Genomic DNA, 14,877 nt, shown 5'->3' with positions numbered 1-14,877 from the left:
TTAATGACTTCTCTTTAGCTTAATGCATCTTTGTAACAAACGGCATCACCTGCTAAATTGCTGATCTTGCACAACTGTTTTCTGACTACTGCAGAAGAAGAAAGGTTTGGCTCCTTGGATATCCTGTATGAAGTCAGCTTTCAGTGCCTGTCTGTTGTGCTTCTGAGCAAGTCCCAAGTTGCTCTGAACTGTGTCTGCCTTGTTCACAGAGCGGAGTGTCTCCTGGCTCTCATCCTCTGTATCACCATTTGTAGCAGAGACTTTGCCATGCTGAAGGTCTCTTTGGTGGATTGCGTCACACAATGTGCCATGTCTTACCTGGTATATGAAATTAAAATTATGTTATGACTTGTATGCTTCATGGTCATCTAACTGGAGTGTTTGTTCAGTGTTAGATGCGAAATGTCTCTTCCTGTTTCTTACATCAAGTCTGTATCTTGTTGGTAGAACTAACACATTTTTTGAAATTTATGATCATTATTTAAAGTGATGGATATATAGTGACCTGTATTAAGGCAATCAAGCCTGACAATGTTGAAAAACATCATCTAATACATTAGAGGGTAAATTCCTCCAGGAATATTCACCAGGGCAAATTCAGACAGGCAGTACAGTTTACACCCTAGCTTCACTTTGAGTCCATGCCTGGCTGACCTACTGGAATTAACAGATACATCACTTGTAGGATATTCAGACACCTACTTCAGACATTTCAGTGGCACTGTAAGCACCTTAATTAGGAGCCTAGTTCCCAAGTATACTCAACGGAGGAAGAGATGCATCCAGATTAATAATGCCAAGTAAATTGATGTCATAGTATCAGTTTTTGAATATGTAGACAATGAGGAGTCCCTGACCTTTTTTCTAATGATTATTCAAACAAATCCTGAGGCTGATAGTACTTCTTTTCCCTCTGCTAATAGCAGGACAACTGATACATTATTCTATTTCCTTAGGCTTTTTTCTTTTTTTAATCTTTATTCGGATGTGGATATTTCAGGTATGTCTTGGATGTTTGTTACTAAGAGAAATAATATATCTACATCTCTAAACACTCAGGAGAGGAGAGTCTTAGCAGAGACCTGATTTCCCTGATATGCATTTGGACTAGGGAAAAATATGTTTTTACAGTTATTTTTGCAGCTTCCTACTTCTGGACCTACTTGAAGGATGATTTGGTTCAGTTTAGTTTAAATGAAACAGACTGCCAAGGCAAGATACCTGGCTTGCTCTGTACCCTTCAGGGGGTTTGCAAGCAAGAATGATTAAATGTGAAATTCTGGAAAGATATGCTAAATCAGTTTTACTTGTTAGCCAACATTTTTGCTGTCACCTCAGATTTGCTTATTCCTACTAAGCACTGCACACCACTTAGGGAAAAGAGCGGCATGTCATTAGCAAATGAAATCAACAGTTCTGTTCAGAAAGCCATGTTGAGATGGGCAGCAGGAAATAGGCTGGTAGATGAGGCACAGGATAAGAGATAATGTGGAATTCCTTACAGCAGAATTCTGCTTTTCCGTATCTGGCCCAAAGCCTGGAGAAATATCAGAAAGGTTTATATATGACATGATACCTCCAAAGGACATAAAACCTAAACAGCGCTGGTTTGATACTAGAATTGGCACTAAACCCAACTTTGCAAAAGACTACTTTCTTTTGTAAGTGGAAATGCCCTGAAATGTTGGTCTTGGTTTCGTCTTAAACAGCATTCACTTCCCAAGCTGGTCTCAAATGATTCTTTAAATGCTTGCATTGAAGACATTAACTGAATTACCTTCAGGTTAGTCTACCTACAGATGATCAGTGTTTCTTAGTTCTTTGGTCTGGCTTCTCTCATTACCAGCTGCACCTTAGATACATGAAAACCAACAGGTTCTTGGTTTTCAGGGATTGCCTTGACTGCATCAAACTGAAGATTTGGTTTCCTGTTATGGAGCAAAGTAGGGATTCACATTTGCTTAATGTGGGATCTGGATATTTGCAAGAAGTACTGTCTTAAGATGTACTTTGGAGTTTTCAAGAATTTATTTTACATAATCTTGTCCTTTTAACTAGCACTAACAAATCTTTATGTTTTTCCACTCCCAGGTACGCTGTTTTACGTAATGGGCATCATCAGGAACATGAGAAGCTTCCCATCCACAATGACCCTGAATCCCAAGAGTCCTGTTTCTAGTCACAGCCCTAGAAGAGGAATGGCTCAGCTGAAGGAACAGATTAACAGATCCTTTTTAGGATACCCAACGGATTCATGGACAGCAGGACTTTATGAAGACTCATTCATCTGCATTGTCATGGTGCCTCCTGCACTGACGTCATATGAATGCCCAGCTGCACGTGTGTGGATTGATGGGGGCACAGGAAGGTACATGAGCAAAACAGCTGCGGAGACTTTCCTGTATCTGCAAGGACAGCAGGACTATACGACTGTCAGAGCCTTATTCCACGAGTGAGCTGATTTCTGTCAACGTAAGGAAACAACACAGATACAAACCACCCAGTGCAAGGACTTCTGTTATTCCTTTCCAGCTGCCACCTGTGTACAAGCCACCTCTGTGTCCTGTGATATCATGATCTTAAAGATTACAAGTTCTGGCTAGAGCCCTAACATGATGTGAGACTAAATGCCTGCTTGATCTGCACCAGATCCTGCCTGCCAGTGACCAGCTGCTGTCAGGAGAGAAACAGCACTACCTTTTCTTTAGCAAAATAAGAGGAAATGTTTGCCGTTTGATTATAGTTACTGGTGAAAGGTCAGCATGAGCTGCTGATTCACCCTACCCTTCAGAGCTTTCTTTGTAAATGCTTTTCTTGTGTTTCCTGGCCAAGTTCATTGGTAGAAGACTCATAGGGTGTACATGGTGCCTGACAAGCTGGAGTGGGACCTACAGAGACATTCCACCACTAACAGAAGGTCCTGCAAGTGGTGCTTCAATCCAGCCCAATTGCTAAAGAACAGTGGCCATCCTCTGCCATTCGAAGGCCAACGAATGGGATGTGGCCCTCAAACCCCAGGCAAGCTGCCAGTGCTGTCCTCTTCTGAGCAAACTTTGGGCATTCTTACCAAGAAGAAATGTTGGCCAAGAGACAGAGTCAGTCTGTAATAGATCACTAAGTGCCATCTTGAAAAATATACCATCTAAAAAACTTTTCTAGCTACATTGGAAAGACAGACTTCTACTTACATTTTCCATCTTTATTTTTCTATTTGTTTCTGTTCTCTTCCAGTTGAGGCAAGAAGTTTCAAGACTTTCAAATATCACCATATGCACATCTCTGCAAAAATCTCAGTCCTTAGCTGCTTCCTGCATGTAGATGTTGCTATGTTCCTTGTGAGCTGCTTCCACCTTTGCATGGAAAGGGTAGGCAAGGCTGTAGACTTTGCAACTTTGGGAAAATGCAGTGAGAAATATGCAGGATCAAGACTACAAGCCTCTACCCTTTTTAGATGAAGATGTAACCCAGAGATGCCACCCTGAGCCTAGAAAATAAAATACTTTGTTATATTGTGTAATCATGTACAGATATTTTTAATGTAAAAAGAAAAGGTTACATTATTTATTATTTTTTATCAGGAACATGTGGGGTTTTTTTTCATGAAAAGCTTCTAGACCCAGGAGCTTAACATTATATGTATTATTATTTAGTAATATTTCTGTTGCTATGTGACAGGTATTTACTGTAAACAAACAAACAAATCTTGCTTTGAACAAACCAAAATGTTGCTTAGTAGGAAAAAAATTTATGCATGATAAGAGCTACTGGCTTCCTTGCCATGGTGTCTGACTTCTTAAAATACTTCTTCCACATAAAATTAAACTGATAAAGCTTCACATCATTTTCCTATAGGATTCAAAGGTTACTGGGCAGAAACAGACCTAATTAGAAGAAACCAGACACTAATGCAGAAAATTGCTAGCAGTTAGAGAAAAACTATTGGTGTTTGTGGTGATAGGTGCAGATGGGAAGAACATGAGCTATTTGAAAAGAGAGGGTGAGATAGTTTGAGCCAATTCCTGATTCATCATTAGGAACAGTTTGGCAATGACTTGTTTTTACAAGGTTGTGTTTCCAAAAGAACTCGTTATCAGTTCAACTCTATTGTTAACACCAAAACAGAACAGTGGGTGAAAAAAACAGGCCATTATTGGAAGTTTGGGAAAAAAAAAAATATCTATCCCAGCTGCTTCAGTCCTATGATCTACACCTCTGTGGAACTGCTCTCATGGGTTTTTGTCTGGATTTGGGTATGCAAGACTGCAGAATAGGTGGTCTTGGTTTCACCTCAAGTATCAAATTTCTTAAAGAAATCCTATAAAAGCTTTTCTCTGTCCCCATTAAAAGGCATCAAAATATTGGTGTGAAATTTCTTGGAGTGATACGGAACCAGCAGCATGGAGATGCTATAGTGATGGTGTTCTTTGTTTCCACTGTTGTCGTTGAAGTGTTGTTTTCTCCTATATTTTTATGTGTTATAGTAATATATCTCTTCTTAATTTAAAATGAACTTCTCAACACTGAATTTTACTCATGGGCAATGTTCAGAAGGCTCTATAAATGGGATCAGTAGCTCACTAGCCAAAATGGTCAACAGCTCTGATTGGGAAAAAGGCTCCAATTCCAAACACTATATTTGAATGAAATACCAAACATGAAATGTCCATGTTCTGTGTCATCCCTGGCTAATTGCTCATTGGACTCAGTAAACCTGTCATGAACCACCTGGCAGCTCCCGCTTAATAAATCAATAATCTCAGCAATGCTTCTGTGAACCCAGTAAATTACATTGTCCATCATCAGTAATGTTAGAATTTCTATGGAAAAGCAGCTGTCTCATGGAAAGGACCCATACTCGACCTCCTTTGCTAAAGGTAGCTGCTCCTGTAGCCTCTGAGTTCATCTTCCCATTGACCATTTTGGCTAGCAGTGTCAGAGTCTTTGCCTGTGCTGAATAATGTGTAACGCATTGGATGTTTCTAAAAATAAAAAATCCTTTATGTACATTGCAGTAAACTCCAGCTCATTTCTTGTACTGTTTTTATTCAAAACATAAAATGCTACCAAGTAATACTTTCCACCTGCCTCACAATATACTCAAACAACAGCTACAACAGCAAGGGAGAATCTGACCCCATTGCTTTAAAAATACTGATGAGCTCTTGGTTTATAATAAAGTTCCTAATATTTATCTACCAGAACAATCCTGCCTCCTGCACCAAGTTCTTGTGCACTGGCTCTTTCTTCCCACACTTTTTCTTAAATTGTTACTGAACCCTCTTTCTCCATCACCTGTGCTGTGTCCACCTCATCTCTCACTACCTACACTGAGAGATGTCACCTCTACAGGCATCATGCTCAAGACAGGCATTTGCAAATGGGGAGTCAGATATAATTTTGTGTGGCTCTGTTTCTCTGAGTTTCCCATTGAATTGGACTGAAAAAGGATGCTCCTTTCTTCCTTCCTTTCCATCTCTCCTGTCTTCTCTCACAGATTCACTCTAATAACCATGTATTTATTTTTTCACATAAATATACTAGTACTCATCAGCAAATTATCACACCACCACATCTATGGTCTGGGAACACTTTACTTTTTTTTGAATGCAGTGAGCCTCAGAAGTGTTAAGCATGATGCCTGCTATAGCTGTTTTCTTGGATTACAACTGATTACACTTTTCCTCACCAGAGGTAATGTGCTAGCAGAACAGCTAGCTAGTAAGAAATTGGCTGGAGGACCTTTGCTACACCCTCTTCAGGAGGCTGATCTGTCAACACAGTTGTATTCTTGTATTTCTGTATTTTTCTAGGCTCCAGAAGCATTTCTGAGATCTTGCATGACATTTGATAGCAGGGCATGTGCCCAGACAAGCAAATCCAAAGATGCATTGAGGTTACCTGAAAGAGGGAAGCAGAACAGGCTGACTACTTCCAGAGGCAGATTGAAAACTTAGCCTAACACTAAAAACTGTGGGCCATCTGACTTTAAGTGGGCCCTAGACAGTGTCAAGGTGCACACCACCATGAGATAAGCCATCTTTTCTACTGAGCAGCTTTCCATGTCTCTGATACTCAGTTTACTCAGATAGAAACTAAGTCACAGTCTTGCTGCAAAGTAAAATTCAGAGACATAATAAACATGTCACCAATGGGAAGCTGTGTTCACAAAACAGAAGCTCCAAGGAAGAGTGCAGAAGAGGCCATACCCTTTAATTAGCTGATGATCAAGACTGTCTGGAGGGATGTGAAGCAATAACTGGATGATACACACTCTGTAAATGTCAGTGCTTGAGGCAGTCAGCAGCTGTGTTGCTTAGCGAGATGTATGGAGATATGGCTGCAGCCCAAGTGTACTAGCAGGTCATGCTCATAAACACCATGCAGGCAGATGAATCCTTATGGGGAAATGTCCCTTCCACATTTATCCTTCACAGTTCTTTCAACACTGAATGTATTTTCATTGTTTGATCTTGGAGAGGGCAATGGAAAAAAAAAAAGGAGAAACCATCTCTGCAAAACAATTAGAAAAATGCTTTCAATAAATTATCAAAACCCTTTTCATTGAGTTCAGAACTCTAATACGTGACCTGCTCCTATTGCAGGATCCGATGCCTAAGCACAATAAGAAATGAAAATATTTACCACAGTGGCTTAAAAGTGAAGGCAATAGCTTCCATTTGCATTACACCACAGTACATTGCTTCTGTGCCTACATCCAGTTGCGGTGTATTAGCAGAGCTGAGAAGGGGCTCACAGTGGGAACAGAGGGACTGACAGTGTTGGAGCTGAGGGGTATTTGTAGAGATGCATGGGGAGCCCTTACTTGCTTCTCACCCACATAGTGCCTGGCTCCAATCTACATTTTCCACATCCAGATTGTTTGAAGGCTAAAATCCCTCCTGATCTCAGTATAGAAGTGTATGCTTCAAAGAGAGGCCATGCACATAGTATGCACATGAAGAGGACTTGAGTGGAAAAAACAAACTCGGCACACTGAAAACCTCTTTCTCAATGCTCTGCACATTTCCAGTCACAAGCAGATAGCAAGGCACATACAACCACCATCTGCTTATAGAGATACTGTCGTATTAATAAGCTTAATTCATTACTGGTCATGATTTACTTGCAATCATAGGAGCCCACACCTTGGCCTAGCACATCTACCTGAAGGAGTCCCCAGTTCGAGGGTCATTGCAGTGCTGGTCTAGCTTGCAGAATGAGTGCAAGCAAAATGGACTCACATGAGCAATGAAAACCGTCATTAGGGTCATCTTGATTTTGAGCAGTATGAATCCCTGGCTCCAGAGAGTCTCTTTCCTTTTGCAAACTCTGGTCCTCCATGAGTGTCTGTTATAACAAAGGACACTTCAGGGAGAACATACATTAGAAATGTGTTAGGTAACCACTGAAAACTTGAATATGAGTCAGAACTGAGAGGGTTCAGTGATATTCACCTTGCCTTTGACTTCAGCACACTTCAAAATGGCTTTTATTTTACTCTGCCTTCTCCTACTGTGCCCTAAATGGGATCAAGAGCTCTGCGAATAATCAGTAATAGTGTACTAGTTATACTTAAATGCTTTTGTGCATCTCAAAATACCTCTCACTTTAGGTATTACTAACAAATATCTTCAAGATCATCTGACCAAAGAACTGTGGCTTTTAGAACAGAATACACTCAAAAATGGCCCTGCTCAGCAAAGATGAGGAAGAATCAAAAGGTATTTAAGGTATATATTGGTGTCAGCCTGACTTAATAGTGTGCAACAGAACTAACCAACTGAGTCCAAACCGTGTCCATTTAATTCCTAGCACAGAAGAAAAATACATAACAACGCCAGTAAAATGATGGTTTCTTGGAGCAGGCAGCCCACATACGGCAGACTCTGAGTCATTCTCAAGAGTTTTCTTCACCCATCTTTGTAAACGCTAAAGCCAAGGAGAGCATTTTCATTCTGTAACTGTCAACTGTAAATCCTTCAGTCGTTTAGGATCCAATCTTTTCTGCATTAGATTTCCTGAGCCATCTCTGAGTAGTATCATGCCAAAAGGCAATAAATCTGTTGTTTTTTCCTACTAATATGAACTCAATAAAAATATATAAAAGCTTTTAGTTCTTTCAATTTTTGTATAACTTAAATCTTTCTCAATCCAAATAATCACATATTTACTCAGCATCTTATAAAGACTCACCTTATCATAGGAACTTTCTCACCTAATTAAAAAAACAGATACAATTTAACTGGCATTTACCCGATATCTGAGTTCCACTACTCCTGTTGAAGTGAAATGAAATTGCCTATGCTATTAGGAAATCTAGTAGATTTCCTGTCAAATATATGTTTAGTACTTAAAGAATTTCAAAGATTTGGCAGAAGAGCCTAACATTATTTTAGCATATATTATTTGACAATTTACAGAATTCTGTCTTTTTAAAATTATTTTCATTGATCTTCTGAAGTTCTTGAAATCAATTGTTAAAAGAACCCAGAGAAACCCTAAATATCTTTCCTGGACCCCAACAGAATGGGAATGCAATGCTAGCTGATGCTCCTTACACAACAGCTGTAGTGCCAAGGTGTGTACTCTCTGAGAGATATTGTGAAGGGGGCTTCTCAGTCCTCTGGGACAAGAGCAAAATTTATTTCCTTGCTAAGTATTACCCTTGACTACCATGAAGCTTTCTTCCAAGTCAAGATTAGGGAGGCCCCAAATGAGGACCTCCAGCTGCCATGGGGTGTGTTTCAGTCAGGCACTGACTGATCCAGACAGAGTATCAGAACTAAATCCTCTTCCAGCAGCCTCAGTAATGAATCTGTTTTCATATTCCTGTCAGCTGAACCCACGCACCAAACAGGGCTCTTGACATAATGAATATCTGAAAGGGCTGTCACACCGTATCAATGGTCATCTTCATAACATTAATCTCTAAATCCAACCCCATTCAAGGGAACCCCTCTATCTGCAAAAACCAGAAAAAGTAAAGGAGAGTCTAGAGCGTTATTGCAATAACTACTGTCAGTGACTGAACAACAGCTATTAATCCAGGGGTTACTTTAATCTGCATAGATTAACACATATACGCTTACTCCATACCAGTTTCCACGACTGTGCCCCGCTATTACACTCGATCATTACTCTCTTTGAAAGAGTCAATTCACTTGCTACCACCTTTACAGCCCTCAATGGCAGTCCCAAGATCATTACTGGTAATCATGTGAAGAGACAGAAATTCAAGCTGTGAACATCTGTGTGCCTCTCGCATAAACTCAGAACAACCAAGAGAGGAGTTATCTACCCCTGAGAGCCTACATCGAGTTCTGCGTCACCAACGCTGGCTACGGGTGGACAGCATCACCTGAGAGCACAACTCGGTTCCCATTTCAAACTGCCAGATTTTTAGCCCTTTGCTAGACCAGGCATGTTTAAAATGATAACCTCCACTTGCTTGGTCCATTCCTTGACCAACTAATGAGTTGGAAAGAGGAGTGCAGTAAAGCCAGAGTCTAACTTTAATGTAAAATCTGTGATTTTTGTTTCTCTTCGCTCCTGGAGGAGGAAGAGACTGAGAGATAGATAAGGAGATTAAACTACACTGGGAAATACCCTCAAGCAGAAATCCACCTGGGAGCTGGCCAGCATAGACCACTGAGAAACATGATCTTCTGCTTTGAAAACTGAGTGAAAATGTTTCTGCTTGTTTTTACAGCAGAAGTGTGGCCCTCATCTAATAAACCCTAAAAGATGACCTGTGTCCTCTCTCCACAAACAAACAGTAGCAGCCAAAGCAGGATTGTCATTATGCTCTCTCACTCTTACCCTCGGACTCCTTGCCTGCAGACCTCCAGTTCAGCCACAGATGCGGTAGCTTGTCCAGAGCATAATTATATGCAGCAGATAAACGCTGCCATCTCCCTATGCTATACCAGAGTTCCAATGTACAGCTTTTCATATGTCCTTTACAGTTCTGTTTGTAAAGGCTCACATCTAAACTGCGGACCACCATGGGAAGTATTTGCTGAAGGAGAAACCTGACCTATTCTCTGCTTCTGATCCATCTGTCCCATGGAAGCAAGGACATTTTTTAACAGCCCATCCTGTCACAATCCTGAGTATTTTCTTGCAAATGACTGTTCTGCAAGCACCTTCCTTACCAGAAATACTTCCATTTCTCAGGTAGCTCCTCTTCAGGATGGCCTGTCCCCAAAGGCTGGGGGTTGCTGTGGGTCTTCATAAATGAAGCACTTCAAAACAATGAGGCATTGTACTGAAAGCTCCCAGCCAAAGGTTTTCTTCTGAGATGAAGCCAGGTTTTGGGGTGATACCTCCAGAAAAGTTAAGCACTTGTGCTGCTTTGCTAACATGTTTCATCTTCCTGCCTCACCTTTCTTTGGAAGTGTGTGATATAGCTGGACTGGCTAAACGAAGGTCAGCTACCCAACAGTTCAGGTTGGGTAGTTCCTTACCCCTTGTCACGAACAATGGGCACCTATACATTCATACGTATCTCACGCTCTCATACTAAATGGCAGGTTTCCAGCTTAGATAATTCCTCTGGAGCCATCATACCATAGGAAGCAGAAGTTCTTCCCTGCAAACACAAAGCCAGTGGTTTTGCTCTGCAACTAGCCTGCAATGGAGAAAGGTTATCTCATCTCAGCACCTAATGACTGTTAATGAGCTAATGGAAACTCTGCAGTTGATGGGGCACTAGTTTTGGCTGTCCTGTTACCACACGCACAGCACACAAATGCCCTGTCTTCCCTCTGACAAGGGAGTAAGTTTGAATTGCTTGAACTAATAACTCAGAGCAGAAACCATGGGCAAGGGCAGGAGTCTACAGCTGTTTCTAACAGACTGAAGAGCTTGAGAGACTAGAGTGAGGGTAAAGGAAAATTTCCTGTCTCTTATAACTCTTCCTCAAATAAAAGCATACATTCAAAATCCTTTTCTTTTCAAAACCCAAACACTGATTTTGTCTTTCTCCTAAATCAGAGAAAAAAGCAAGAACCAGCATACTGCCCATCTCTGAAACACTATGTTTTGTGCTCCTCTTTCCACAGTGCCCACATCCCAAGCATGCTTTCTGCTTTATCTATTTTCCTTATGCACTCTCTATTTAGATGACTTTTCCCAGGCACTTGAGCAACTCACAGCCATGATCACTGCATCCCCTTTCAGGAAATGCTGTTACTCCTACTTGCTGTGGGGAAAAAGAGGCACAAAGCAGTTCAAGCACTTGCCTGCAGTGGCACGAGTCATCTCAGAGTCACTTTCCAATTAGTGGAGAGCTAGTCAATACCTGCCTTTGGCCACCTGAATTAGGCTCTGGAAGCGCTTATTTCTTTTCACTGGCTGTATGAGGAGACCCCTGAGTAGTGCATCTGCACTATAGGCATATAAATCTAACAAAGATATAACCCACCCAGGAAGTGTATTGTTGAGCAGGACTGTTAAGTCAGAGCTAACCTAGGGAAGATAATACTTCCTGTTGAATTCTTTCCCCGAAGTCACATGCATGCAAAGCATGTGAAGGAAGCAGGGGACAGAAATTTTGCAATCCTATCAGAGTTTCCTTTGTCATTTTCCTTACCTATCAGATTTAATGCTTGCAAAGCTGCCTTTGAACTCCAGCAAACAGCTTGCTTTGATATCCAGATGCAAATATCACTGTTTGTTAAGTGTGCTGTAGATGGATTTCATAGTTCATTCCAGAGCTGCCACACATGAGCACAGTAAAGCTAAAAGCCCCAGCTGGAGTTTTCTCTGTTGTAGAAAGATGAACAGAGCAGGATCACTTAGCCATCTTATTTGCAGTGACAGCAGCCTGCTCCTCCTGCCAGAGACCAAAAGAGAGGTGTCAGACCGGACTTCAGTGTGAAGAGGGGAAGCCTGCCACTGACAGACAAGGCATCTGGGCTGCTTCCTGAGGAAAGTTTAACAAGTAGCAGACCAATGGGAACCCTTTCTTGCCTGCCAGGGCTTGACATGGCAATTGAATAACAGAGCGCCCAAAAAGGAAACAAAATGGAGAGACAGGGGAGGCTCAGACACAAAAGACTGTATACCTTTACAACCTGAAAGCTGCAAACCAGAATTTCTCAAGCCTAGTATCTCTGCAACTGCTTCTATAGATGTGGTGTCAGTTTTTCAAACAGTATATAGGATCTTCTGGAGATATATGTAGGACTAAAGAAAATGAAACGTACATAAAGTATCACCTTTTCTAGATACTACATCAAATTCCCTTAAAAGAGATTGTTAAAACACTCTGTGGCATGCAAGAGATTTAGCATGCTACAATACGTACTACTTTAAAATGTCTAAATATACTCTATTGTACCTTTTGTGACCTCCTGGAATCAAGTTGCTTAAGCACCAAAAAAAAGGAAAGGATGTGATTGATTTCTACTTAGTTTACCCAGAGCTCTGATAGAAGGGTATTTATTTATTTATATCAGTTGTTCTTTGCTGACCTTAGCTCAAGAAGAGGTTATGAACCCATGTCATGAAAAGGACCTGCATATCACACAAGTGAAAAGTCTTTCTGGAAGAAAAAAGTCAAGTTCCATTAAACTAAAAACAAAAGAACAATTCTTGACTGTATATTACTTAATTCTAAGCCTTAGTTTCCCCTAAGCGGTCAAAAAATTTCTGCCAGAATTTCGTAAAACTAATGTATCTGAAACTTTGCAAGATATATTGCTTTATATAGAAAGTGCTCCTGAAATAGCCTTGGCACAAGAACCTGCCTTCCAAGAAACTGCATTTAAGCTGGGGCCCGGTGATGCAAAGACAAGTCGGTAGGACAGCGCCAGCTTTACACTGTGTGGCACCGCCCCAGCCTGCCGATGTAACCCCGGAGGAAGAGGAGGAAGAGGAGGCGGCAGCAGCCCTGGCGGGCAGCGCCCCCTGGCGGCAGCGCGGTGAGGTGTCGGTCGGGGTTGGCAGGGCCGGCGATCGCAAGCGCCGCCCTGGAGAGCTCCGGGCGAGGAGCGGGCCGGCTCCCAGCGCCCCGGGGACCGCTCACCCGCGGGGAGAGCTCCGGGCGGAGCGGGCCGGCGCCGCCGTACCACCTGAACGAAGGGTGTAGAACCGATCCTGCTCGGTACCAGGCTGCAGGAGCCTTGCTCTGGCAGAGACGTGTTTGGTGTCGTTACCAAAATCAAAAACAACTTGCAAAAGAGAACACTCACTACTGCGCACTCCAGCAGCAAACTGGGCTGATGTCAGAGCAATCTCTACTGCAAACACCCATCCCCTAGCGAAGTGACTCAGGGATCCACAAAAGAACTCAGAAACCCAAATGACAACTGCACCTTTTTGTTCTTCACGGAGGAAAACAAATCAAGACAGTTTCAGCCCCCATCACTGGGACAGCTTTTCAGCTGGCAGTGACAGAGTACCGAGTGTGCAGCCCACCCCCAGCAGGACACCACTGAGGCCAGAGACTGGCAAGCAAAGTTCTGTTTGTACAGCAGCTCCTGCTGACACCCACTATGCCCATTCACGTACTAGTAATACATTTTTATTTATTCTTTTAACTAATGAAGATTGAGCAGGAAAATAATTCTTCTCATCTGCTTTGCTCCTTTCCTCAATTTCAGATACTGAACTTAGCGAAGGGAGCAGGTTCCTGGCCAGATCCCAGATACAATCCCAATACAATCGCAATCACCCAGAGCTCTCACGAGATGGACACAATGAATTTAGTGACTACATTACCACTGTGTGTAAAATGGGTGTATGTTTAAGAGGTTAAAATTACTGCAAGGTTCAATTGCTTACAGAAGGAAATATTGAATATAAATAAGTACATTATTTGTATAAATACTTCTTCAAAAGGCTAAAGTTAGAGATACCAGATGGAGATCTGGTGCAATACTCTAGAAACGCAGCAACATTTTCCTGTACATGCTGTATTAAAATGGTAAACATGACTGAATCAATGACTCAGATTACTTGAAACACTTCTAGGAAGGGTCACAATTATGTTTTGTCTGAATATCACTGAATAGATTATTTATGGTTAAATATATTTGTTACAACTAAACCATTAACTGTGATCCTGCAATAAAGCAAATTTAACAGCATTCACTTCATTATCTGGTATTTAGTACTCCACCTCCAGTTAAGAGTAGCGAGAGCACGTGAGAAAAATATACTGTACCAAATCTGTTGCTGCTTCCATTCGGCACCATTCTCTTTCTCTTACCTAATATATTTCTAGTTCCACATTACCTCAAGAATTTCCACAGAGGAACAGATACAGGGAAAACTAACAGTGGCTTTGCTGTGTTGAACAGTTTTGCCTCTTCAGTTCTACACAGCTAAACGTCATAGAAATCCCCATTAGTCACATTTATACCAAAGTTCAAAGAATTAAAATCATTAACAATGATGTGTAAAATTGCATTATGGTACAAACTAATCTGCTCTATGGCTTTTACCACAGTAAGTTAGTAAACTGTCAGTTGTTAGGCTGGTAACGTTGCAACTTCAAAAGAGTGTGAATGATAGATCAAGCCATAGTTGATTGTAGGGCACTTCTAAAGGTGCATTTGTGCAGTCACAGCTGCGTGCGCGTGCAGACACTGTTGCACAGCACAGCAAATTAGCCTTTAAGAGATCTCCCACCCCCACAGGGCACATTACTAACAGCACACAAACCAGCTAGTTTAAAACTAACTTGTGCATTTTTATACCTGTATACTGGACTTGCAGCAAATTCTGGACATACACACAAAACATCTATGGATACTGTGGGAACCAGAGGCATTTTCTATATACAAGCATTCTGGGCCAAAGAGCAGCAGTATTTACTGACTGCGTGGAAAATCTGCATTCATGAGTGAGCATGAATCAGCCTGAAAGCTC

At 41.5% G+C, this 14,877-nt stretch overlaps 1 protein-coding gene across 1 annotated transcript in view; it reads left to right on the top strand.

Annotated features, from left to right (window-relative positions):
• Window positions 1–5,006, top strand: part of HTR4 (5-hydroxytryptamine receptor 4) — a 142,082-nt gene extending 137,076 nt beyond the window's left edge. The window contains exon 7 of the mRNA XM_074884035.1: window positions 2,092–5,006. Coding sequence (XP_074740136.1) covers window positions 2,092–2,179 — 88 coding nt within the window. The 3' untranslated portion in view covers window positions 2,180–5,006. The remainder of the gene's footprint in view (window positions 1–2,091) is intronic.
• Window positions 5,007–14,877: the final 9,871 nt, after the last annotated feature.

This window comes from Strix uralensis, chromosome 14 (assembly GCF_047716275.1).
Source record: "Strix uralensis isolate ZFMK-TIS-50842 chromosome 14, bStrUra1, whole genome shotgun sequence".
Lineage (NCBI taxonomy): Eukaryota > Metazoa > Chordata > Aves > Strigiformes > Strigidae > Strix > Strix uralensis.
This window is presented reverse-complemented; position numbering and strand designations above follow the sequence as displayed.